At 40.6% G+C, this 27,945-nt stretch overlaps 1 protein-coding gene across 1 annotated transcript; it reads right to left on the bottom strand.

The window, feature by feature from the left end:
* On the bottom strand, positions 1-23,373 carry LOC113138039 (tetraspanin-18-like). Its single transcript, XM_026320162.1, has 9 exons — positions 23,235-23,373; positions 15,013-15,089; positions 5,716-5,811; positions 4,923-5,117; positions 3,694-3,768; positions 2,639-2,737; positions 2,023-2,190; positions 1,569-1,652; positions 1-805 (listed from the first exon to the last, which is right to left on the bottom strand). Exons 3-9 carry the CDS (start codon positions 5,776-5,778, stop codon positions 758-760), a joined length of 732 nt encoding a protein of 243 aa, XP_026175947.1. The 5' UTR covers positions 5,779-5,811; positions 15,013-15,089; positions 23,235-23,373; the 3' UTR covers positions 1-757.
* Positions 23,374-27,945: the final 4,572 nt, after the last annotated feature.

Here is a 27,945-nt window from a genome sequence, read left to right as displayed (position 1 = left end):
CTTGCATGAGGATTTTTGACTGAAATGGGACAGAACAAATAAAACAGGTGGTAATAAATATAATCTAACAACCAGGTCCCTACACATGAACATCAGACTGAAACAAACAGTTTGGAGACTGTCTTGGAACATGAGAAAACCTCATGGAAAAAAGTAAAGGTTTATGACAAGAACGCAAAAATGTTTTCACGAGGCCCAATGTATTCTCTCAGTAACATGGTCAGCTGTGCATTTCTCATATTTTCTATTTAATCCTGACAGCTCGGACTCTTCTGGGATTAAGTGGAATACAATATGTGCTGAGTACGTCATGTGTGATGATGGTACCTGAACTGTTTAGTGCAGAACTGTACAGTCCCTCTGTGATCCTGAAAACCAATCACAATGGCGAAATTGAGGTTCTAAGTCAGACTTTCATTTGTGTGGTGCGTCTCCTGGACCGAAGTCACGCCTGTGTTGAGCAGATGGTCGATAACTCAGTTTTCCGCAGAGTGTTTAGCTTGTAGGCGTTAATCCTTTAGTAAACAATGCGGAGTGCAGGACCTCAGCCTCAGGTCATGGATTACTACCTGTATGTGCCTGTTGTGCCCAAAGCAGTACCTCAGATACCCTGCTGCTGCTGCGAAGTACAAAATGATGTCACAAAACCAGTGAGACACATAAACGATCACTGTACAAATACATTTCATATTTTACAGTTTTTCTTCTGCTGGAGCCGTTCTGAGGGCTAGTGATGACGATGCTGAGCACGCAGTGGTTACTGGATGCCTCTGAACAAACACATTGCAAACACCATGGCGAAGAGCTGGGGAGACACACAGCGATCACACTGAGTTAGTTTTAAAGCTGAGGAAAAAAAAAACAAAACATTTTAACGCTTCATTCGTCTGAACATGACGGCAGACACAAAGTGTTGCAGCACAATAAAAGGTAGTCAGGATTTTATTCCAGAAGGAAAAAACAGTAAGGGGGAAGGAAAAGACCAAAACCAAGAAAGTACCAGACCAAACAAATGACTTTATTTCTGCCTGAAGACAGAAAAATCTTTAAAAACACCTCAGAAATAAAGGTACATTTTTTTAAAAAGCTCAGTCATTTTCTGGGGACGTAGCACTTTCACCTCACAGCAAGAAGGTTCCTGGTTTGAATCCCATTTACACCAGTTTCCTCCCACAGTCCAAAGACGTGCAGTTAATTGGCGCCTGCAGCTGTGAATGTGAGTGTGAGCTCTATGACAGACCGAGATTGGCTCCAGGACAAGTGTTAAAGAAAATGGATGGATTTCCTAATTCAGATGGACACTGCAGTATGTAACTGAACAAACAGAGGAATGAGTGTACTTATATCTATATTTAGCGGTCTGGTATGTAGTTGGAGCAAAAGGACGGTGTATGTAGGAAAATAAACTACAGTGTGTGTGCTCATGGTAAAGAAGGAAGTTAGATGTGACTTGCCTTCAGTAGTTTCTGACATTAAGAAAGACCCTTGTCTTTGATCCTCCATATGAAAAGTAACACACAATAATTATCCAGTATCTTAATATGAAAGGGTGAAAAAACAGCACGTACTTCGATTGTCAGCACCACAATAGCCAGAGCTCCTGCTGTGTAGATGTATGTTTCGAAGTAGTCCACCATTGCAGAGTAACAGCCCTGCATGAAAAAACAAATGCTGCTATTAACACACAGCCTGGTTATGCAACCACAATGAATAACCTTTATGTCCTTAATGAAACTACACTGTGGTGCATCCATTTTACAGCATTTCTGTAATAAAGTGTTTGATATTCTGTATGGAAATGTGCATGACACTGAACTTACAGTCTTCAATTAAAAGTAGCAGTAATACAACTCATTTATTATTAAAATGCTGCTCACACATTAATGTGTCTGTGATAATGATCCAGTATGAAGGACTTTTAGTGAAGTGTTTTTAAATTGTTCCACTGCTGCTCTGTTTTTGCTGTGACACTTTCCTCAAACACGACAGGACGTGCATTTAATTTGTGCTTCCCTTAATGACCTTGTTGTGTCTGAAGGCCACGCTGCCGCTCACGCACTGCTCCACACTCATGTCTCCCGGGTGACTGTTCCTCTGGCAACAGGCCTCAGGGACCATCTTGTTGGGGCTGAGGAGCCTGAAGAGGCTCTCCTCGAAGTCCTCGGGCCCGCTTACCCCACAGCAATCGAACTGTACAGACGATGGGAGGGGACAGAAGGTTATAGGAATTAGAAAAAGGGAAAAATGCTCTTCAGCCACTCTAAAATGCAGCAAGGACTATGTACTAAGCTTTTATTGAACTGGGCGTCACAATAAAGGACATCAACATGGTCCTCATCATTTTACACCTGGGTCTTCCCATAGATGGCACCACAGAATTGATGCCATCTCCAAAATATCTGAGCATCAACATCACAATAAACTCAGATTATATAGGCCACACAACTTTATCACCATAAAACACATTTTGTGATATTGGAGGTTGTTATAGGACTTAAGGCTTATAATGTATTTCTTCATTCGGGTCTGGATATTTCAAACCATCAAACTGTAGACTGTAGGACGAGGATGGATGGTGCCGCTGTCACACTGGGCTGACTAAATGTTAGTAAAGAGCAGAAAGAGCACTGGTAATGACCGTGGTCATGATGGCGTTCCATGTGGAGGTAAAGACGTCTGTGTTGTTGTGACCTTGGTAGTGACGCTTCAGCTCCCTGGTGAAATACTCTCTGGTTAACTGTACAGAGACACAAACACAGGTCAGGTACTCATGACCTATAAATAAATAGTGAGTATAAACAGTTCGCTGCTGTAGTTTAGACCAGAGCTGTTTTTTGACTAACATGCTGAAAATATTTAATAACATGTCCATCACATATTATACTGCATCCATCTCCAGTGCCTTTCTTTGTCAATTAAAAACCAAAAGGCAATTTTGGAGACTTATGAGTGCTTCAGTTCTTACTCTATTTATTTACATTTGAACAACTGTTTCGTCATTAATGCATTTTTTTTATTTTATATTGAATCGTAAAGGAGTTTTTAAAGTCTGTGTTAAAGGATCGATGTCTATAAGGATCGAATACGAACTGTTGCATTTGTTTAATCAATGAATGAGCCTTTAAATCTACACAGGGAGCAGGTCTCCTTTCATAGAGGCAGCCATGTTGGATCACCATGTTTCTACCGTAGCCCAGAATGGACAAACTAAACTATCGCTCTAGACGGGAAGTCACGTTTTGTTCTAAAGGTGTACCCTCCCTCATACCTGGAAAAAGGTGAGGGTGCTGAGAAGGTTGTATTCTCCAAACTCACCAGTAGATGCTGCTGAGTGTTTTACACATTGCACCTTTAAGGTTAGAATCAACTGAAAACTGACATAATATGATGGACAGGCTGTATAAATACAGTGGCAGCACCTATGTAAAAGTGGAATCACTTATAAAAACACATGAAAAACAAAACATAATGTCTATTTGATACCTAAACTGTTTAATAAGTATTGCTGGCAGTACTGGACCAGTAAAGAACTCATGGTTTTTACTGTTCTTTCAGACTTTGGGAAGGGCTGAGCTTTAAATTTAGCAGCTTCCTATAACTTTTCTTGTTGAAAAGACAGTTTCTGGACACATCACAACATAAATGAGTACTGGTTAATTAAACTAGATGCCCTGATCCAGAGACAGAACTCACGTGCTCCCTGAAGAGGAAAGCCAGGATGGCAGCTGCCAGTTCAGCCAGGAAGATGAAGAGGATGAGCATGAAAAACTGAGAAAAGATCAATAAGAAGTGACAGTGTGACCCAGTGAGCTTATGCTGGTGGATTATTACTAAACTCAGACGGTCTATGTAGAACAATCCTCCATTATAACTTCACATAAATAACTAAACTAAGCTAAAGTAAACATACAGTAATTGATGTTTTTAAAATATTGTGAAAGGAACAAATATAAACCGTTACCAAGATAAATAACTCAGTTTAAATAACACTGCAGTATACTGGCAACTAATTCTGTCAGCATTTTGTTTGTAAGTGAGCTAGAGTTAGAAATAAATGTTGAATAAACAAATAGAGCCAGAGTTACAGTCAACTCCTCTAGATGGCACACTTGTATTGTCTCACATTCATGAATATTATGGATGAGACTAATAGTTTCCCTTTATTTATAATGGAGTTTCAGTACATTTGCAAATACTGTGTAAAAATAGTAAAAAATAAATCACAACACCAAACACGTGTAAAACACGAAACACACTTACCCACTGGCAACAAAACAATTTCTGGATATATTTCTATTGTGATTTTAATATGGACTCTAATGACACAAGATTTGGACTAAAAGAGATAAATAATGAAAAATCACAAATTGAAATATTAACATCTAAGGTGGTCACGCTTCTTTGGTCAGTTACACATTAACTAAGATTCACACCCAAAACAAGCTGATGTAGTTTAGACGCCGCCAATATGATGAATATGATTATAGATGAGGTGAACTGACTCTTAAATAAATCTCAAACATTGATATACACTCCGAGATAAAACATTTCCAACGTAATACTACAAATATCAGCTGACTGCAAATGGATCAGTACCTTTGCAGAGGTATGAAGTACTTTAAATACTGGTTTATTTATTTTAAATACAGGTTTATTTCTCAACTGAATCTGTATCAACACTGATTATTTATGCTGTTATGACACTTCGTATTAACACCGGCTCAGTATAGGTGAGACTATGGTCAACTGACAGAACAAGTTACTCAGCTACCAGCTACAAGCATCTAACCTCTGATCAAGATAAAACTGAATTTTACTCAAAGTCTGCTTGGTGCAGGACGATGACAACGTGTGCTGTAAAATTAAATCCATATCACAAACATCAATGAGAGAAAACTTCTGGGTCACAGGCGCAGACTCACAAACAGCAGGAGACATTTGTTCTCCCTGATGGCCCCGCAGCAGCCCAGGAAGCCCAGCAGGAACAGCATGCTGCCCATGGCCAGGATGACGTAGACCCCGGTGAACAGCAAGGGGTTGGCTGCCACAATCTCCCTGAAGCCCATCGGGTCCACCAGCACCCAAACACTGACACCCAGCAGGAAAGAGCCACCCAGCTGGTAAAGAGGTTAATTATTTAGTCAAACTGATAGATACTGTGCCTCAGATACTGACTGCACTAAGGTTACAATAAATAAGCCCTCTCCCCTGCTCAACAGCTGCTGTAAGTGCTGAGGTGCTTGAAACAAACTGGTTTACCTTTGAAGACTGACAGACACAGCTCTTTCAGTGGCAACGTTAAAAAGGTGAAGCAGAGTTTAGACGCTGATCTGACAAACAGGCTGTTTAAGAGACGTCTTTAAGATGCACTTTAACAAGGCACCAAACGCCCCATTGCTGCAGCGGAGTGGGGCCACGCTGGGAGCCTCCAATGTGGGACTAGCATGGCTTAAAAATAAATTACTCTAAGTATAATTACAATATATGGCACTCTGGCACAACTGGAAATAAGAGGCATGTGCAAGCTGCATCTCATGGACAATAAGTGACTAATGATGCTTTCATTTTTCATTGTATGAGACCTTTTTATATTTTTATCTTCTAAAACATTATCAGATCAAATTCAACCTAAAACGTTTCACGATGGTTTTCTTGTCTCCTTTGATTTAAGTCGGATGTTAAACAACATGTGAACAACAGAAGTGTCTGACTCACAAAGATGAAGAAGTTGAAGATGAACATCAGGTACTTCATACAGCTGAGGCAGTCGCCCTCCATGGCTGAGCCTCTCGCTGAAACCTCCCCCTGCCCCTGACACACACAGACAGACACACACAGACACACACAGACACACACACACTTTAAGCTGGTTTTCTGTATAACTTTTGTGATGCAATGTGTATTTTCAATGACATATTTAATAAAAATGGCTGCTATTAAAGCTGAAACAGTCAGATTTTAGTTTAGTTAGTTTTTTGGTAATTGACTGACTGTTTTTGGGTTTGGACTGAAAATTGCACTTACAATGTATTAAAACCAACACAGCACAAATATGCTTTGTCCAGTAGCATGAATAAATGCTGCATCTTACATTAAGATGCTAAAGGCAGGCTAACTGTTCTGTCTCGAGCAGCCTGATGGAGAAATGCAGGATGACACATCGGCAGTAACAGTTTTTGTCAGTTCTGGGGACGTGACACTGACAGCCTGTCCCTGTGGGATCGTATGACACATGCTGGCTGGTGCTGGGGAGGACATGTTGATGTAGTTGGGCCGTCAGTGGGGGTGTGAGGAGGACCAACTGTGCACTTATGGTCCTGATGGTGTTTACCAGTTAAAGCTGAAACACAGCCACCTGTCCCATCTGAGGGGATGGCAAGCGGTTTCATCTAATAACTGCAAATTTAATCAGGAGGATGACTACTGCGAAGGCTTTCACATGTTCCGTGTCATTTCAGCGTGTTGAAGGTCCTAATTTACCTTTGGGAATAAACAGTTCATCTGAACTGCTCAATGCACATGGTGATTCTTTTTCTATATATTGCAGGAACGAAATATAACAATCATCACTTTTTGTGTTCCTCAAGGTTTCATCTTGGAGAAACTGACCAAACACCGAGTGTAAACAAGAGGAAGATTTCAGAAACAGGCTACAGTTAAAATCTGTAGTTTCATATGGCAGGTCTGTTACTATTCTGTTTCTCTTACAGGCAACTGGAAATTACACAATTGACTTGAACTGAATTTGATCTACGGCCACACTGTCCTACGAGTGCCCAATCCCTGGTTAGTACTCAGATGGGAGACCACCTTGGAAGACCAGGGGCCACTAGACTGAGCCAGCACGGTCTTAGTGTGGGTCCAAGTAAATGAGAGGGTTGCATCAGGAAATACATCTGGCAGAAAACCAAATCAATCATGCTGATCAATTGATCCGCTGTGGCGACCTCTAATAGGAGCAGCCGAAAGAAAAAAAAGACAATTTAAATGAGCATAACTTGGAATAAATAGATGTTCCTGTCAGCAAGAATATGAAAAAGACGTTGGTTTGATGGAGATATTTCCTGCAGGTCTCTGGGATTAAACCAGGCAACACAAGTCGCTGCAGCTTATTTACCTTCTCAGCTTCAGTGAGCTCTCAGCTGTGTAAATGTGCATTTACTCCTAATTTGACTGCTCTATGTGGAGCTTTTACATTAATGAGGTAAAACGCCGGGTGCTTTGCTCTCACTGCAATTAACCACAGGTTTTGTGATTGCCAGTGCACTCTGGGTAATTGCAGCCTCTTTGGGTGAGGTCAGGGTTAATAAAACAAGGCATTTACGTTGGTCGGGAATCTGTCTACACATGCACTCAGTCCTATTAGCACATCCATGTCAATCACTCGTGTCAGCACAATTACACAGGAATTACACAGATACATCTGTTATTATGAAATGAACAAAAGGAAAAAAAGCAATTACAGAGACTGACTGTAAGAAAAAAAAACAAAGATAAAACCAGAACAAGACACAACATATGTTGTAGTGTCAGAGAAAATATGATTAGAGAGCCGTGTTTATTGCAATCGCAAAACTGCTGCCAGAGCTGACAAGGCAGAAGCAGGCATCTTGATTAAAAACCAACAGGGGTCATAGGTAGAAAAACAGCCGTCACTGCTACAAGTAATCGTGATTTAATCAGTAATTATTAAATTACTACAATTATAATTATGTGATTAGAATTATAATTAAAATCCAAAACAGCTGTAAGTGTAAACTCACACCAGCTGCAGGTTTAATCACAGAAGCTTGAGGATGATTTTCTTCTCTGCTCAGTCGAACAGAAATCCTGTAACTTCACCAGCGAGAAATGTGAGAGTGATGTCTGCATGAATGTAGTAATGAACAACTGGTCAGAACCCCAGTAAAATAAAACAAAGCACCACTTGTTTCAGCCTGGTATGAAGTTGCTCTTACATATAGAAAACTATTACAAATAAAGCTCAAATGGCCAATTCTTGGGAAATAGAAACCACAAGGTCTTAACTCCTCAAATCTAAGCTGTGTTGTCTCTTCAGTACCTGCATACTGAGCACAGTGTTTTCACACAGAGCGAGGGCATTTAAGGTATTTGGGATTTAACTGAGGATTTATATTAAACTATTAGGGAGACTATAGACTGAGCAATCAAAGGAAGTTGATAATCCCTCACCAGTTTCCCAAAAGCAAATATGACATGTGTCTAAATGGACTGAGCCCTGCGGTGGAGAAACTAATCCATATTCGTGGAGGGAAGGTTCACTGGAAACTGCAGCTTTAGTTCAGGTTGAATTGGTACAAAAGAAAAAAGAGAAAAACAGAGAAATGCAGGTCGAAGTCTTTGTTGTACCTTGAATTCTGAATGTGTACTGAACACAAACACATACATACTGTACACAGAAGATAAAGTGGTGCTCAAATCCCATTTAGCAGCTGTGGCTCCTTTCAAAAACAGGCCTGTGTGCAGCTGGGTAATTTCACACAGCCACACAGCGAATGGCCACAAATGATTCGCTCTCCCCTCTGTGCTCACGGAGAATCGTTCTGCATCGACTCTACTGTCCTGCTGTCTCCTCATTGCGGCTGCTTCCTGTGGGCCAACACTGGAGATTAAATCTACCGACACTCAGACTGTACATACCGCACGTATGGGATGAGCTTGTGGTATGTGTCTGTCTGTTTGCATTGGTGTGTATCTGATGTGTTTAGCCTTAAACTTGCATTGATCCACTGTTTTGGTATTGTGGGCGCAGCCATACAACAACAACACCACAAATATTATCACCTTATATGGGTGATGTGTCTAAACAGCTGCATATATTATATATTCAGAAGACATAGAGCAACATCAGCATTCAGGAGTCACATTTCTGGACACCCAGTGAATCCTGTATTCATTCTCCTGCTAAATGCTCCACTACGTTAAACAGCTAGTCTCTAAATTTGTCTGAAGACACTGGGCATTAGTGCCATGTGACAATCAAAAAAACACAGGTCTTTAAATCTGGAAAAGGTGGGGCTAGTATTTGAGATGAGAGAAGCATCAGGCCCAGTTGGAAACCAAACCAAGACCTCCATCCGCACAGGGCGCAGCGTGAAGCCGCAGGATGAAAGACACCCATCTAACTTGTTAAAGTTTGATGGACGGGCTTTGCTGGAAAATCCACATCAACAACTGAAATCAGAATCACAGGATCCAGGAGGAAAAGGGCGTTAAAAGACCTGAAGAGGCAGAGAAAGGAGCTTCTGGTCACGGCTGAGGAGAAAAGACTTGAGGTGCTGCCTCACAGCCCTGAGGTGATCACGGGGTGAAACACCAGAGAAGGTGGGGAGGTGAGGACCTGCAGCCCGTGCGCACTGTCCGAGGTGCAGGTTCTCAACTATCGCAGTGACTACTGAGCATCTGGGTTCAAACCTGCCAGATAAATCTTTTGCCTCAGCTAATAATTAACAAACGGACACAGCTGACTAAGCATCAATGTCTGAATCTGAAAGATTTTTACAGCATGAAAAAACTCTTTGCACATCTAAAAGATATAACTATACATATGCCTTGTCTTTTCAAATATCTCAATTACAGTGATCAAAATAGTTAATTATTTTTTACTCAATCAACTAATCAAATAATCATTGCAGTTTCACACCAGAGTAATGAGATAAATACTTTGGCAAATGGAGCCAATGTATTATTATTATTATTATTAGTTATACCTTAACATTTCTAGAGCTTAATATTTCAGTTCAGTTTTACTTCCAAAGTGATGCCTGATGCATATGACACTTTTATAGCATTTATAATACAGCCACCAGCCCATAATGTTGGGGAATGCAGAGTCAGCATATTGCAGCAGTGAAACAAGATCCCAGTGTGAATCCCCAGGCTTTCCACAGTCAGTCTGTGTAACCGCTTCTGCAGTGATTACCCAGCAGTGACAGGACGCTCCAGTCCAATAAATCACAGTGTCACAGAGGCTGGAAGGAAGTGCAGTTGCAAACAGATGTGTGTTCCCTCGATGCTGGAGAACTAGCGGACCTGATTGCCTCCATTCATCAGAACAGTGCTGTGCAGCAATGAACAGGGACAGTGGAATAAGCCCAGTGGATTTAATCTTCCTGCAACTGAGCACCAGTAATGAGAACCATGCAAACACAGATGAAGTGCCAAAACCTAAATATCCGTGTGGCTGCTAACTACCTGTGTTGGTCCTGATATTCTGAATACAGTGAGTTTTACAGTATATTCTTACTGATCCAAACATTATTAACATAAAATCAGCAGTTTGTGCTGTTCAGTTTATCCCAGAGCTCTTTGTGATGCAGTATTGTCTACTTCCCCCTCTAGGTTTTATTAATAAATCTGACAATATTTAATATTTTTTATCATTAACAAATCCTACAAACATTGAAAACCATAAATAAAGTGATCCCCAAATTTTCATGCATCAAAAGTCTGATTTATCTGATTTGTTTGTGCCACAGAGTGAACTCTGTTGTTGTTATTAAAAACGTGTCAGTGAGCCACACTGCATGGTGGAGCAGAGGTAAACTTGTTTATGTGACCGAGCGCAGGGCTCTGCTTCACCAAATCATCTGTTCTTTAATCTGAATTAACAGTTCTGAGCTAAACGGATGGAGATAAGAAACACTGGTGAAATGGGGGAGGAGAGAAACCCCGGACAATGCGAGCCTGAGGAGAGTGTTTTCACAGAGGTAATTATCATCACTGCCCTGTCTGTCTTTGCTGAAAGCTACCGTTATGAAAACCAGTCACATGGACAGTTTCGCCGTGCCTCATAACCATAAACAGCACGAGGCAGGGGGCACATCAAATTATCTTCTTTCACAGACTTTGAGTTTGAAAAGGTCTTGAGACGCATACCAAATAAAGCAGGTGGATGATGAATACATAAAGAAGGGGGCGTCCCTGAGGGCAGAGGAGGTGTGAGCCTCTTTGCAGCAACCATATTGACTAACTTTTCTGTTCTGAATGCTAAACAGATGTGGAAGTATAGAAGCGGAGAGACAAGAGAAAGGAAAGCTCTCCTGGGCTCACCAGCAGTTTCAGATTAATTAGCCATATCATCAGCCACGTCAATGAGGCCAATTTAGTCCCATTAGCTGCTGCTGCAGCCATTTTACAGATTCAGAGCTGGAAAGCTAAAGCACAAAAACCACACAGCAGTCTCATACCACTGCTTAAGACATGCTTCATAAGAATCTGAGATATCTGACAAACATTTACTGTAAAATTACACTGACTCCTACTTTCATATATCTATGAACTCTATATCTACACAGATGATCCCATTTTACACCAGTTAGCACGTGTTGCTATTGAACAAGGTTGTTTTATTCTACTTTGAAGGCAGTACTGTGAAACTATTTTTGCCAGTACAAAATGCTGCGGACAGAGCACTGGAACCAGTAGACTGGGTCTCACTTTTGTAACCTACTGGTTCTGGAAAGAAAGTAGTTTTCTTAGAGGACAAAACAATTACACATTCACAACATCAGCTATTATGTTTGAATAGAGAGAGTCCTGGTATAGCCTCCTACAGAGGGTTGTTTGGAAGTTGCAAGGCCAATCAGTTGCTCACAGTCCATTTAGTGCGTCACTTAAATCATCCCTAACTGTGCTGTGAGACAGTGAGCAGCTGGTGCTGCTGTTTCAGTAGTTCTTAACTCCAACCACCAGCAGCAGGGTGCACCTCCACCGCTGCAGGTCTCTGCTCCCTCCAGTCCTATCGCTGTCTGTCAAACTGGTCCACTCTATAATGTCAGCACACATTTCAACAGAAAGTCTTGTAGCTTAAAGCAGAGGGAATGTTTACTGATATGACAGTAACTAGCATCACAAATGTTAAAAGTATTTGCTTTTCTTCGGACCTAATGTTGCTACAAAAACATCTGTCATGGGAAGGCGGTCAGTCTAGCTGTGTTTGGCACTGCCCCATCCTCTGCACCACATCTGCTGGAACCTTCACACTGAAAACAATGGATGTGGGAGCAATTCACCTCCATTGCTCATCATGTGAAAGCACATTGAAAGTGTATTTTAAGTCTCAGTTTAATTTAAATGAGCTTCTAAATATTTTGCCACAGATGAAATAAACAAGTCACAAGTGTCAAACAGCAAATGTCAGAATCAGACTAAGTCTGCAAACATGCCACAGGCTCCAGGCACAGCGTTGCCTTAAGCTAAATGCTAACATCAACTTATTAACATGCTGCAAGTAGATTTGTCCTGCTAACCACATTCGTTTTGTGTTATCATGCTAACATTTGTGAATTTGATCTATGCAAAAAGCTGTTTTGTAAATATTTTCCATAGACCAGACAGAGTGAGAACATTCAGTAAATAACCAAATCTGATGGAAAACAATTCAATACAAACTCACCTAAAACTTAAAAAAACCCAAAAAATTCAAGGGAAAGTCAGTAGGCGTCATCCCATGAGGATCAATTTCTGGATAGACAGAGAACATCCAATAGTGATTGTGTACTTGGTTTGAACTAGTATTCAGGACAATATGGAAATAATCTGGTCAGAACCATCAGCCGGCAACTGTCTGACCTGATTAAAAAAATCTGAGGGACGGTATTGATTTGGAGCTTCACTCCAGGGAAAGTATTGATTATTTGCTGATAAATTGAGGTCATTGAGGTTAACTGTGAATTTCATGAGTCTCATATTTACATTGATACATCCCAGTAAATTTTTTGTAACATGCTGCAAATGCTGTGATGTAAACTGAACGCAGTAAAGACTGCAGTACTACACAAACCTGACAGAGATCCACATTTTTACAGGACATATTATATTTTTATGAATTAAACATAACAACAGAAAACAATGTTAGTGTAAAATAAATGCCCTTAATTTTTTTATATGGAAATTGTAATAAAATGCCTGAACCTGAGTCACATAAGTGTTTCGTGACATCTTTTCCAAGTTGAGATGATTTTTATTCCCCTCACAGTTGAACTGAGGTGAAGGTGATGTAATAATAAGTGCTGACTATGCACTCGAGGACAACTTGTATCCTAAAATAGACTTTAAAATTCAGAGAATTGACCTGAATTATTTAACACGTAGCTAAAATAACTACTAGCATCAGTATTGGCAAACGTGTCATGTTTTAGTCAGGGCTGCAGACTAGACTTTTCCAGGCTGTTGGTTTGGAGCCGATATAAAAGTTGACAAGAGGAAGAGAAAGATGCTTGTGCTCGGACAAAGTGAGGGCTGTGAAGGGACAATGCCACTTTAATTTATTTATTTTCCCTTATTTTACTCATGGAAAGTCCAAGTGTTCCACTCAAATGTCTGTTCTGCAACAGGACTTTGACAGTAACAAATAAGACATAAACATCTTATGAGTCAAAACTAAAAATAATGTTCAAAATTGAATGAGGACTGAGGACTGAACATTCAAGCTCACCATCTGCCACAGTCACACATTAGGACACGTTCATGTTTGTGTGTCTAAATATGTGGGCATGACCACATGCGCATGTGTGTTTCACCAGGTGCTTCAGTCCAAGCAGCACACAGTGAGGAGATAAATCACATTCCAGCCTCTCGTTCTCCATAAACAAACACACGTACAAACCAGACGATGAATGTGCTTCTATAGAAGAACAGACACTGACACTGTACAAATGTTAGTTTCAACTGGACTCAACACTTAGCAGCCAAATCAGCTTGAATTTATGTTGGGTCAATTTTGCATAACAAAAGTCAGATCACATTTAACATCAGCATGGCACGGCAAATAAAGTATTGACAAAGTATGTGTCAAAAACAAATCAATCAAAATATTTACCAATAATCTGTCATAGAGCACCAGAGCTATTAAAAACAGATTAGGGACCAACTCTGACGCACCGGGCAACATGTTCCTTCATTACCAGACACACACTGTGTAGTCTACTTTGACTCCTTCCCACCAACCTGCTGCTGCAAATACTCACTGGAGAACCAAATGTGGATTAATCTGCTGCTGCAAATAGTTCCCAACAGCTGCACTTGCTCCTCCTGTTTGAGTAATTGTTTAAACAACAGTGACCGGCTGCTCTAGATAATTACTGGGCGCTTCGAATAAAATAAATCAACATAAGGGAGAGGAAGGGGGAAGTCAGTAGTAATCAGTAGTCGGTAGTCGGCAGTAGTAGTATTCTGTAGTAGTCAGTAGTAGTAAGGTGTGTTTCATCTTGTCATTGACAATACAAAATATTACCATTATATCTAAATAGTTTTTTAATTTTAAGGTAATTTTGGAAGATAGAATTTGAAGCACTATTACACTACATCAAGACGTACATGTATTTATCAAATTATATATATTAGTTTTATTCAGATAAACAAAATCAAATAAACTGTCTATACATTTGTCTGCAATTAGAGAACACAATAAGTAATGTTTTTAATTCCTGTGAATTACTGGATAATTTACCTTCCTCAGGTTTCTAAGTTATAATTATAAATCCATAAAGCTTTGGAGTCATTGCTCAGGCTAAGAAAACAGACAGATGTAAACAAACACTTTGGTAAGCAGAACCCAGGAACATGGGAAAATACTGAACAAAACGTAAATTGGAATATTTGAAAACCAAAGGGAACTGGAGTGTAGGAAGTTCAGAGAAAAATAGACTATGTGTTAAACTGCAAATCACAGGCTACTACTTATTCCAACATAAATATATTCAAACATTTAGGATTACAGCACCTAAAACAGTTCAAGTCTACTAAACGATGAATGAAAAATAAATAAAATGTAGATTTTTTTTTTTCTCCACTCCAATTCAGGTTCTTTCACTGTTGCTGTGTTTTTAAAGATCCTCATTAATCACAGAAGCTTCACTCAGAGTGAACTGGAAAGTCCTCATGGTTATTCAGGATTAAGTTTGGTTTGTTAAACCTACTTTCTGAAATACGCAGCTAAAGACTGAACTCTGGACTAAGTAGCAACAGAAAGCATCGTACCATATATACCTGTTTAATGGCTGTCGGCTTCAAATGTAGGTGAGAGGTTCACGGGTTCTTTAGCCTTTGACCTTGTGCTGCTTTAACTGTGGAGAAGAGAAGAAAGCGGAATAAATATGGTGCATTAAACATGTATTTACACGCTGTGAGAGGAATAGCCAAAAGGTATTAAATGCCTAAATAATCACAGGGTGGGACAGTAAACCCCACCTCATGTTTTGGACTCTACCATAAAATGCTGACAACATCTCAACCGTCCCTCAGACTTTGATGATTTTTATCCAGCCAATGAAATAACTACCAGATAGACTGGCATCAAATATTGTACAGACATTTATTGACCCCACATGATGAATCAAACTGGCTGATCCAGATGTTTGTGGTTCCTATTAATGTTGTATAAAATTTCTTGACAACTATTTAAAACATTCCTATAAGATCTGCTAAACACATTCACGTTCCCTCAGGATGAACGGTTCTGCCTTTGTTCTCACTTTTCACCTTCATCAGGTCCAAATTTAAATTTTTCCAGCTCTTTGGTTTAGACCAAAAAGCTGCAGGAGAAATGCCATTCCCATCAGTTTCACCTGTGTTTGGTGTTTAGTGGTACATGTTCAGCACCTGCTAGACTGAGGTCAGATGATCTGTTGGAGTAGGATCAACCATTAGAAGACGTCTATAATTAATTAGGAGAGCTCAACTATCTATCAGACCTAAATGGTCTATAGTGTATATTAGTGTTTATTACTCTTAACTATTCCACAGTGACGGCAGTGAGGAGGTACAGTATGTGGCCCCACATTTAAAAACACAAGTCTGACCCTGCAAGTCTCAAATGTATTTCCATATTTCTTAAGTCACGACTGGAAAGTTTTTCAAAACACTCTTCTAGACAAAAGCACAGATATGTTCGTACTGTGACTCCAGCCTTGTGGTCTTTCCAGTGCCGGGCTGTTTCTATAGCAACCATCACATGCGAGCAGGAATAAAATCTTGATCGATGTGGCTGCTGCAAAGGTACAGTACCCACAGTGCATCAGGCCATGGGAGAGAGAAAAGGAAAAATCACTTCAGAGTGATTCATCACGCTGCGGCGTCAATGCTCTGTGTTTGTGTTGCATGATTCATTGTTCATGATTCATGGTCTTTGTTTTCAGGAAGTAATTAAAAACTATTTGTCACAATCTTCAAGACTTGTGAAGTAAACGGACATGAAAAGAGATGAATCGAGTCGTGACAACACAGAATGAAATGGAAAAACACTGATAACTAAGGCTGAGTAAGTAAACTATTAATCGGTCTATAAAATACCATCAGACAATAAGACGATACTGCAGCAAAGTTAAAATTGGACACACTAATCCTACGGTACTTAGGAGCCTTTGTTGAATATTCAACGTGACTACTGTCCCCTGTGAGCCACCATTTATTATTCTGTGTGGGTGTAATAGGCAGGCAGCTCTAGGATGCACAACATGTCTCTGACTTTTCTTTGATTATACAGTAGCACAATATGACTGACCTACAGTCTTCATTGGTCATTTAACCCCCTGGAAAATGTTTCAAAATGTATTTAACTGGAACATGCCTAAATATTCTTTAGTAAATTTGATACACTTAAGCTTAAAAACCACAGTAAAACAAAAGTATTTGTTCAAGAAGAGTTTAACAGTCAAAAAGTCTGTTAATCTGCTTGTTTATGTTTGATCAGATCTGACAGACAGTGACCAGGCACCTTCCACTAACAACCATATAAAAACTGAGATGTTGCTAAATCCTGTTCACCCTTTGCCTTCACACACAGAAATGTGAAACAACCAAAGCTGTTCAAACTTTGGCACAATACTCTCTGCTCATGTGTGAGCCCAGTGTTCATACTGTGGTGTGGCACTAATTGAGAAAAGTGTTTTCACACTGCACACTTTGGATTCACCCTGACTAAACAAAAAGGGCAAACTGGGGCTTAAGACGAGATCACATTAAAACACCTGCAATTAGAATTAATTCTGGCTTATTCAGCTTTTTGCCAGTGTTGCATTACAGTTTTACATGTAAGTAAGTTAGCTAATGAAGAACTGACCAACAAAAAAAAAAAAAAAAACTGCATTAAAGCCAGGTCAAAGTTTCACTTTATTAAACTACAGCTGACAGAAGGTCATTGCCAAAATACAGAACAGGCAAAGGCATTTAGCATACGCTAGCTGCTATGCAAAAATACATGCTATGCAACGGAAAGGTCATGTGAAGGTTACCTGTAAATACATACAGCTGCTGGTCACTGCTGTGAGGAAAAGGTCTTCAAAATAAAATATTAATGGCCAATTAAAAACACACTGTGTGCAGTTTCTGGACAAAACTGATCCTAAGTCAAGTCATTTTTTATATTAGTTCAAAATCTCCACATTCCCTTGACAAGCTTGTCAAAAATTGTTGTAGTGAACTAATATTTAGGTAAATGTCTGTTCAGTGCGATGTTGTGTTGTAATCCTGTGTACAGCTACAGGTTGCTGCTGACAGCTGTGTTGGTGATGCAGGCCTGTCAAACAGAAGGCACATGACTCACGGATGTGGAGGACCTTCCAAATCTGTTGACAGCAGCACTGCCCACACAGCATAAAGCCCTGCTCCCTGCTCCTCACTTGTTCTACCTCCTCAGTGAGAAACCAAGAGAAAAAACACATTAACATACATGTAGACATGAGGCGGGATCGTGACTGACTGTTCACACTGTAGGAGAACTGAATCTTTCATCTGTGCCGTGTTTAATGATGTGCTGTGGATGCTGTCAGGTCGTAAATAGAGGACCCAGATGGAGACTCAGGGAAAGGACACAGTCAGGGTGGGTGGGGTGGTGGGTGTAGGGGTTGGGTGTAGCACAGGGCTCAGTTAAGCTGGTCACCAGGATGATGAAGCGTGTGGTTGTGAAGTGTAGCAGGCTTGCCGTGAAGCGTGACTTGAAAAACATGCAGGTCGACGTGGCTTGATGACTGGAGAGTCAATGTGTGACTACAATGAAATCAGGCAGCTGGTGAGTGTGAGCCTAAACGCAGAGCAGCAGAAAAGACTGATAGGGGACAGGTGAGACCAGTCAGGGCAGGAATCAGTCATGGCAAAGCTGGGACCAGAGGAAAGATAAAACAGAAGTGTGTCAAAATAAACGTCTGAAACAGAATCGTGACAGATGCAGAGTCCAGCTCTGTCAAACACACCTGAACTCCACCTCGGCCTTTTATTTGTCAGTGGGTTGCAGAGACACACGCAGGAGATGGGGGAGGAAGAAATGGGGGGAGACGTGGGACAAATGTTGACAGCTGGACTCAAACCGCCGACATCCCACATGCACATGGTGCACTGCCAAAGTGTGAAAACGATTATTGTGCAAATCAACAGCTGTCAGTGATGACGCATAACGCTGATGATTCATAAGTCTCTGAAATCTTCATTAACCTGTTAAAGGTTTATAATGCAAAGATCATCAAACTGGTATTTCCTACAGGTTCGTTCACCATCAACAGCAAATACTATGTTTAACTGCTGCTTGGTGTGTGTAGATGGAGAGAGTAACGGGCGGTAAAAGCAAGATGGGAACCATGAAAACTGATTTTAATTTAAATTTTAGGTAAAATTATAAGCTACTAACCTAAACTGACCAAAACTGTTAACTCTGCAGAAGCACAAAAAACTGACAACCAACATCAAAACAGAGACAGAAGAGCAACCTCAATCACCCTGTCAAAAGCTGGTTTCAAACCAAAAGTTATCTGCTTGCTTTAAAAACAGCTTTTCCCCTGATGGAAGTGTGATGAAAAGGCGAGTTATTCCCAATTGTTGCCAACATTTCAGCCCTCACTGCCACCTGACGGTGCTGAGCTGTCAGCCCGTGGAGGACAAACCAAATCTTAAAAAGATGAAAGTGAAAATGTCAAGCACAAAAGCAGATACATAATCCTCCAGAGACCCAACTACACCTGAACCCCAAGAGGTGTATGCAGAGGTGGAGTGAGGTGCCCACTCTCTTCTGGAGGAGGATGGGTTGTGCAGCTACTAATCAGCCTGGTACTCACTTCGATTAACTGCGTTTATGAAGTGAAATCGCTCCATCAGGTGTGAGTAAATGCACCTTTCTGACCTTAACGTCCCAACCGTCCATGCAGTCTGACTGGGACCACACAGGGAGCAGAAGAAACGTCTCAGCCATTACAGCCGGGGCCATCTGGTTCAGGTCTGCAAGAACAAACTTGTGCGTGTGGAGAAAACTAACATCTGCTGGTTTCTCTCAGTGGCCTTAGACTGAATTATTGGTTCCCAAGAGTTGAATGTGTGCACGAGTGGCTTGGTGCCAAATGCTGTTGTGATTTAGCCACTGTGTTACAGCACCACTTCTTTGTTATTTAATAAACCACAAGGCCTGAATTACCAAAGCATTTGGTCTTGGCAGAATGTGCTTAAAGCCACCATGCTGCATGTGAGCTTTGTACAGCCAACTATTATGGTTAGATGGTAAATTCTTTAATTCGCTTAGCTGAAAGTCAGCCTCTAAAACCCGAGAGTAACTTCTGACTCGCAGCTGAACCGTGGTAAATAATCTGTCCTGTTACTTCCAATCACAAAAGATTCAGAGCTTAATCAAAACAAGGTCTGCACACCAAATTCTACAAAAGTCTCTTTTATTTCTTAGAGTATTTCTGCCATGAAGCAGAACAGGAGGGAAAAAGCATCAACGTTTCAGCTATGCCATCGTCAGTGTGCAACTGCTGAGCCCTTTTACCTTCTTACTAACACTGGGTGCTGATCTACTCATCATGACAACTGCATAAAGAGGACACCTTCAGTCAAAGGATGTCCTCAGCACTGCCTGTCCAGAACGTCCTTATAGACACAATCCAAAAACACTAAACCTTATATTGAAGAAACTGTATGGAAACAAAAAAAAAACCCTATAAAATACATAAAATAAGTATCGATAAGAAACATCGAGGGACATCAAGATGGTGTCCAGCACTAAGACCACCACAGTCAGCCCTTTGTCAGTGGACCAGTCATAAACAGTCATCTAGCTAAAGAGTTTAATTCCCTCTAGGGCATTTTATCGATGCTCCTCCTTGTCCTGAGACTCTTTATTAAATAATCTCTCACTTGCCTTTACTTCATTTACAGTATCGATTTAACAGCAATAGCTTTTTTGCATGTATGTATCTCATTTCTGATTCAGTGCTATGCTCTTTGCAGATGGGATTTTGAAACCTACTTTTGTCTGTAATATCTTAAGTACAACTTACACAACTTGGCCACAACGCAGGGAGTGAACCAGCGGTTTGAGCAAAGAAAAGAAATGCTGGTAAAGTGTCCGGGTGGTGACAGAGCAGAGTTCAGTGCAGGGGTCACGGTGTGGAGGGTGGGGCTTACCATCTGCTCTTTAATTCAGTTTGGCTCAATTTGATCTTGTTAAAACTAGAAACCATTGAAAGCACCAGGGCATTAGCATTCTGTGTTTGAGGAGACAAGGATGTGTTAAAGGCTGCTAATGTAATCAACAAGTCCCTGTAACAAACCTTTTCCTTCTTCCTTTTTGTCAGATTGTCATTACCACTCTATCATACACATTTCTCAGCAGTTCTAATAATCACAGTAACAAAAAAAAAATCAAACCCATTTCATTGATCTGAGAATTTGCCAATTTTCTGTTTTATGTTATTATAAACTGAAAAGCTCAGATTGTTTGGCAAAATAATTAATTTACAGACATTATCTTGTGCTGTGGGAAACTAAACGACACTTTAACTAAGAGCCATTTTTAACTTTATGATCTTTTATCAATTAAACGATGAACAGATAAAACAAGAACACAGGCTGCAGATTCACCGATAAGTTACAGGTGAATGATTCACTAATCCAATAACTGAGCAGTTGTTTCAGCAACTAAACCAAACAACGAGCTCCAATGCCTCCTGTTTGGACCAAACTTTCCTAAGCAAAGGTTAAACCAGCAACACTGCATCCCAAGCTCAGCTACCAGGCTGGTATCTAGTATTCAAGCGTGTATATCGACAGCCCCGAGGTTGATCTCAGACCGGCCAGTGCCACTCTTCCTTCAGTTTACCCCCAGTTTGGAGGGATGAGAGGTAAAGTAGCTGCCAGTTTTCAAGGATCACACCCCCAGTGGCTTGTCAGGCCTTTGTCAGGCACTGCCACCCTGCTGTGATGCACGAACAGACGGAGTGTCTTGGTGCTGCACATGAAGAAAAGGAACAGATGGACCTGTGGGTTCTCCTGCCACAACGTCTGTATATTTAAAAAACGTGGGACACCACAGACATAAGGACAGTTTCAAAGATTTTTAACATTATAGTCCTCTGAACACACCATCTATCACTTGAGGATTATTTACACAAATAAATGGTTTGTGTACCTAGTGTGTAGACAAGTTAGAGCGTTGCAGACGTCACACTATCCCAGTGGACATTCTTCATTATCTTCTGATATTTTATAGACATGCCGCTTTATTCATCATTAAAAAATATCAAAAGACAAAAAGGCAAAGAAAATGATCAGCAGCCCCCTTTGAAAAATACACCAAAAATCAAAATGCACCAACCGCAAAGAACATTGTCAGGAATTTGTCCAGGTTTCCCATATTAAGGTGGTAATTGACATCTGAACATTTGACACTACAGCACTGCAGCGTGATATACGTCTGCTTTTGGCTCTGCTGATTTGGAACACAGACTTGCTCAGGTGGTAAATACAATCCTACTCTGAAGCATTTATTCATGCAGATGGTGCGCGTTACTGTGCCAAACTGATTTATGCAAAATGTGAAGGAAACTCGACACAGAGGGAAAAAGCCTCTTGAAAGCCTGGCAGAAAAAAAAACAAACTCATGGGGTCAGTTTGTGCTGATACAGACTCAAGGTGTGAAAGTAGCAGCAACCGGCAGCCAAATGCTTGTTTGGCTGCTCGACTGGCCACCGTGCCAAGTAATCAACTCTCATTTGGACACTTCATTTTGCTCTAGAAATATATCTGGCTGACAGACTGTCAACAGAGCAGGTAGTTCCCTGTCTTACACACAAGCATTCAGCTAACAGGTTCATCCACTGGAAGGAGCTGGGCCTCAGTCCTGCCACCGCTGTCCTTCAACTCACCCCACAGAAAAACGTCCATTGTGATTAATTATAATTACACTACATTACATAATATTCCTGAGGTTACACGCCGCATCAGGTCGATGCAGACACTCTTTAAGAGGCCCTGCAGCTACATTTAGCTGCCATGATAATCGAGCTACAGGTACGTCGGCATCCTCCACTCAAACAGTTAAAGCAGCCCAGCAGATCAACGCCGATATTTGAAAGATGGGCTGAAACGATTAGTTGATTGATTGATTGATTGATTGATTAGTCTGTTTCTCTGTTTCCAAAGATGTGTCAACAGGAACAAAACTCATCAGTTCAGATTTTATATAAACTGATAAATGTACAAAAGTACAAATAAAATATTGTGAATGGATGAGACCTGAATAGTTGACTGGCAAATATTCAGGTAATAAATAATTTAGTCAGTTTTCAAAAACAGTAATTTTCTACTTGAAGCTTCTCCAGGAATAAGTGAAGCATCCTTCACTATCTTATCATGGACCAAAGGGTTAATGGATTTATGAGTAATTAACACGTTTTATTGATTATTAAAATAAATTGAATCTTAGATATATGCAGAACAGATCTGCAAGAATTAGTTCATAAATCATCAAAGCAATATAATCTACAACTATTTTTAAAAAAGCATTTTTAAGCAACAATACCACAAATTTTTCAGGCTCCAGTTTGTCAATCAAACAATCATTGGCCTCAGCCCTGAACAAGACAGTTTACAGTTTTATATATGGATATTTACATGTTGATCAATACATGTAGGCTGATTTATCAGTGGGGTCTATAGTTTAAAGGACCACGTCAAACTATCACACTATTGATGCCATGACATTTAATTTACTGCTGTTTGTGTATTTAACATTTATTTGACTTTAATTCAGCCAAAATAAATTTTTGAGCTGTCGAACCACTTGTTTCCAACGTGTTGTTGTTCTAATCAATAAAGTGTTTGTGTCTCTCAATATTTCAAAGCAGTTTCTAAGTTTTAAAACCATCGTTGGGCTCATTTCAGCCCGTGGTTCCAATTTTCAGTGTCTGATAACAAACCGGACACAACAGACTATTGTCAGTAAAACTTACCGCCGAGCTTCTTTGTCCAGGTGAGACTTGTACCTGCGGTGGCAGCGAGGTCGAGCTAATTAATCCAACAAACTCTCCCAGTCCACACGAGTCCGTCCGGCAGCCCAGGTCCGCGCAGACTCGAGTCCATGTCTCGATGTGCCCGGTTAGAAACGCGACGCACGAGCCGCTGCCGCACACCACCCACCTTCCTGTTTCAGAATAAAAGCACGGCAGGCACAGGTGTTTCAACAAAACGTGACCTGTCACAGTCACCTGCATAACACAACCCACACATTTCATGGGCGGCTTGGACTACCTGCTAATTTTATCATGGGAGCTGTAGTTTTTTTATTCTGTGCTCACAAATAATTTATCATTGGTAAAATAAATAATAATAAAAATAACTGGGTCTTATATACACAGTCTGAACAAGTATGCAAAGGGAGAAAGAGAGGCTGTCCTAACACATCTGAATTTTTGACAGGCCTGTCTGCTGTTGAACGGGCTTGTGGGTAATGTAGGCAGTGGACCTTGAAAAGGAAGAGAAATGTGGGCAATAAAAAGATAATACATCAGTTGCAATCACTTTCTAAACTGTCCATTGTGAGTGTGTTTCAGGCGAGCTATGTTAAATTGGTATAGGCTGTTAATTAAAACTGCCAACACATTACTGGACTTCCTGTGAAGTATTTTCTATTTTAATCTGAAATGATGGAGGGAAACTGTCCCTTTGACTGACCTGCTCATAGACAAACTATGATAAAACAACAGCACAGTAACCTGTAATATTCAGGCACCATTTGTCCTTCTCATCTCCTGATCCTGGTTTACGTTGTACTTGGAAAATGATGCTTATGTGCACAGGCCATCACTCACACCGTGCATTAAACCACAGAAGAATATAAAATGAGGGCGAAGGGAAAAAGGATGACACATCGAATCTTCTATCCACTGATGCAGCTCTTTGTTTTTATTGACGCTGGGCTCGCTTTAATTGAGATGTGTCTGATGGACTAGTGCAGCCCCCGGTGCCTCTGGGCAAGGTGACCTGCTCCTGTTTGATCATTAGGCTGCACAGTTCAGTTTAGTTCGCCTGGATCCCTTTGTACATCTACTGAAGCACAATCATTTCAGGAGAAAATAAGAAACATTCATTAAACACCTGGAAACATCATAAAAAAATAAACTAAAATATTCATGCGACCCAGTGATAATAAAACCCAAACAAAGCTATGTCCCTGCTCTGCTGGCCCTGCTGTAAACGGACAGTTTGACATTTTGGGAAATGCTCCATGCTAAAATTTAATAAAAATGTTCCAAAAACATAAAACTTTTAGGCTAATTTGAGAGTATTTTCTTCTATTTTTACACATATAAATACAATTCTGTGATATTGTTTATTAACTACAGTATAACTCCATTTATTGGAAGCTCTTACAATAAGTCATACAGAAACTAATACAGTGAGATTATTTCTTCCTTTTCCTGTTCATCTTCATTTCCCTCCATATTCCAGTATTTCCCTTTATTATAACAGAACGTTAAAAACCAGCCACTAGACAACGGTCAAAGAAAATGGGCTAAAAACAGCTTTACATGTTCGAAAGGCTTCAGTTACTCAGACGCACCAAATAAAACCTGAAGTACGGCAGGTGGAGGTCAAGACGCAGACGACAGTCGCCACAACACAAGCAAGCCAAGAACAACTTTGGGACATACAATACACAACATATGACAGAATATGATTACAGACTTTGGACACTCAACCTGAATAGGGGCCAATTACAGACACAGGCAGTAAGTGCACGGGATGCAGTTTGCTTTTTCAAACAGATTTTTTTGTTTTCATTTTTGACATACAACTTGTTGAGCATGCTCAGAGTTTTGTCCACCCCTTCACCTAAAAATCTGTGGTGAGGTTTAAGCAACAACTATAATGTGTGCACCTCCTCTCTCTCTCTCTGTGAGTGAATATAACAGGCTCTTGAAAATACACAGTATTTTAACACTTGAGCTTCTGTGTGAAGGGAGGGTTAGGGCACAGCCCACACAGTGGAACGGCAGACAAGCGTGTGAACAGGTCACCTCAGTTTCCTGCACTGACAGAGGAGCACCATCTGTTGAGTTTGTTCAGCACAATCAGGAACGAGTGAAACCACCTTCTCCATGGGTGGTCCAACCAGCACCCACAGTTTAGTTCTGAGGAATGTTCATCTCCTCTCTTGTATGTCGACAAACACAGACTACCAGTTCTGTTCTTTGCTCTCTGAAACAGAGAGACCGGCAGCGGTTTACAGGCTGAGACTGGGAGGAGGATTTTTAAATAATGCAGCAGTATTCTCAGTCTCACAGTAGGTGAGAAATCCAGTGACAGCAGGGAAACCATAACACATCAATAGGATTTATCTCAGCTTAGAATTCATATTTTAAAAGCTGCACCTATCATTATTTTTATAGTAACAGTGGATGACGTGAAGTTGTATAACATGAAAAAGGGAGCACATTATATTATTTAAGGGCATGTAGGTGTTACTGCATTGGTTAAGGATCCCTGCTCTTGTTTACAGATGCAAGAGGCAAAAAAAAAAAATCTCTGACAAACCTACATGAAGCAGACAACAAACAGACAGTCAGTGAGGAGCTTGTGAAAGAAAGTGCAAGATTGAACAGATTGGACCAAATCAAAGCTGAAAGAGAGGGACTGTTGGAAACAAACTGGACTCCAGACGAATAATAATCTTGCTCCATAACTGTTAGATGTGTAAACAAGTGTTCAACTTCATAGGAGGAAAATTTGCCAATGTTGTGTTTACAGCCTCTTTTATCCTTCAGGTGTTGCTGGAGCCAAAACCAGCTGACACTGGATGAGAGGCAGGTCACACCCTGGACAGGTCACCAGTCTATCACAGACACCTACAGGCAAGTTAGAGTCCCCAGTAACCGAAACAGTCTCTCTGGACTGGAAGCTGGAGAAAACTGACAGACACAGGGAGAACATACAAACTCCAGACAGATTCAAACCCATAAACCTCTAGCTGTGAAGCGATAATACTAACCACTGCACTACCATACAGCCTCATTTGCTTAATATATTATCATATGTCAGCCTGACCCTGTGTAGGAGAAAGACATATTCTGCAGCTGTTGCTTAGAGAGCAGCTATGTCAGAAGTCAAACAGAAAACACTCTGCACACAAATGTTTTCCTCTGGTTTTCCAGAGCAGCACTTGCCATCCTGCATGACACCTTGTCTATGTCAAATCACAATTCTTGCTGTCTCATCTTGTACATTTTGGACATACAAATAAAATCCCTCCCTATTGGTGCTGCCTGGAACGACATGGAGCAGTGAGTTGCTCTGTCTCTGTCCATTACCCCGATGCGTTTCCCTGCCACATGTGACCGGCACCGTGGTCGTCGCTGCAGGAGCTTGATGTATAAACCCTGACAGGCCTCTGGATGAGCTGCAAGCATGAAGGACTTTGGGAAAGGAAGGTCGCCCACTGTGGCTTGGCACTAGCAGGGGGTAGATTTGTGTCTGTGAGGTGTTGTAATTCAAAGAGTGCTGGAAACAACTTTCAGTCTGATGATGTGGAAAAACATATAGCGCATAACGCCGAGCCAGCTCTCGAGCAAGAAAAATAACTTTTGTTTAAAGCTAATGCTAATGGTGTTAAACAGGACTAGTCCACATGTTTTTTTTAGAAGAACAGAGATATCAAAACTTCTTAAATCACTACTGCAGAAAAATCCACTTCTCCACTGTTCATTTATGTGTTTACAACACAAAACTTTACCTAAACTGGTCTGTTTGGCTGCTAGCACAAGACCTTTGGCTGGAGGTCACAAATCACAAACTTAAATAGTGACCTGACAGAGAAAAGTGCTAATTATGGATTTAATAATGATAATTAATTAAGAGCATAGAGCTGTAAATATTCTTATTAGCTGCGGGGGTTTACTTAATGCAGAAATTCAATTTACCTTTAATATATCTGCATTTCAAGTAGCTTACCTTTCATTACTACTGTTTGATATTTTACCTACAGGAGTAGAAACGTTATTTTGGTTAATAAATAAGGAAGAAGAGGAAGAAGAGGAGGAGGAGGAGGATGAGGACTCCTGGGTTTCAGCACTTACAGATTAACAAACGCTGTTGCCTGTTCAGGAAAAACATCTGAGAGACCTTGTGGACATTCACGGCTGTCGGTAACTCCAGGTGAGGTCCTCCACGCTACGTTGCCCTTATTTACATGCACGACGAACCAGAATCAGTGAATATTGAGCTCAAACCCCGAAGGACAGAAAGACTCATGCAACATTTCAAGAGCCAGTCTATCAAAACACATACAGCAGCAGCCTCAGATCTGAAAGGATTTGGAGTTGGACACATTTCTGACTTACACCTCGTTAAGAGATATTTCTAATGAAGGCCCAAACACATCTCTCGCCTTCTGAATAGTCCTCGTAGATTCAGCTATTCTACAAAGCACACTGGTCATGATAACATTTCCTCATCAGCTTCACCCATGATATATTTAAACACACCCATAGTGTTTGCCACTGATAGTCTGACACTGATGAAACAAGTGAGAAAATGCTAAGGCAAAGTGATGGAACGTAAACCTTTTGTATTTTTAGGTTAATTGTGACTTGGTTCTGTCTATTTCCTAGAAACATCAGGTGTTGAGAGGTCAGAACTAAAATATCTCAACATGTAAGATATTTC

This window comes from Mastacembelus armatus, chromosome 3, assembly GCF_900324485.2.
Source record: "Mastacembelus armatus chromosome 3, fMasArm1.2, whole genome shotgun sequence".
In the NCBI taxonomy this organism is placed as follows: domain Eukaryota; kingdom Metazoa; phylum Chordata; class Actinopteri; order Synbranchiformes; family Mastacembelidae; genus Mastacembelus; species Mastacembelus armatus.
Note: the sequence above shows the minus strand (reverse complement) of the source record. Positions and strands in the feature narration are given on the sequence as shown.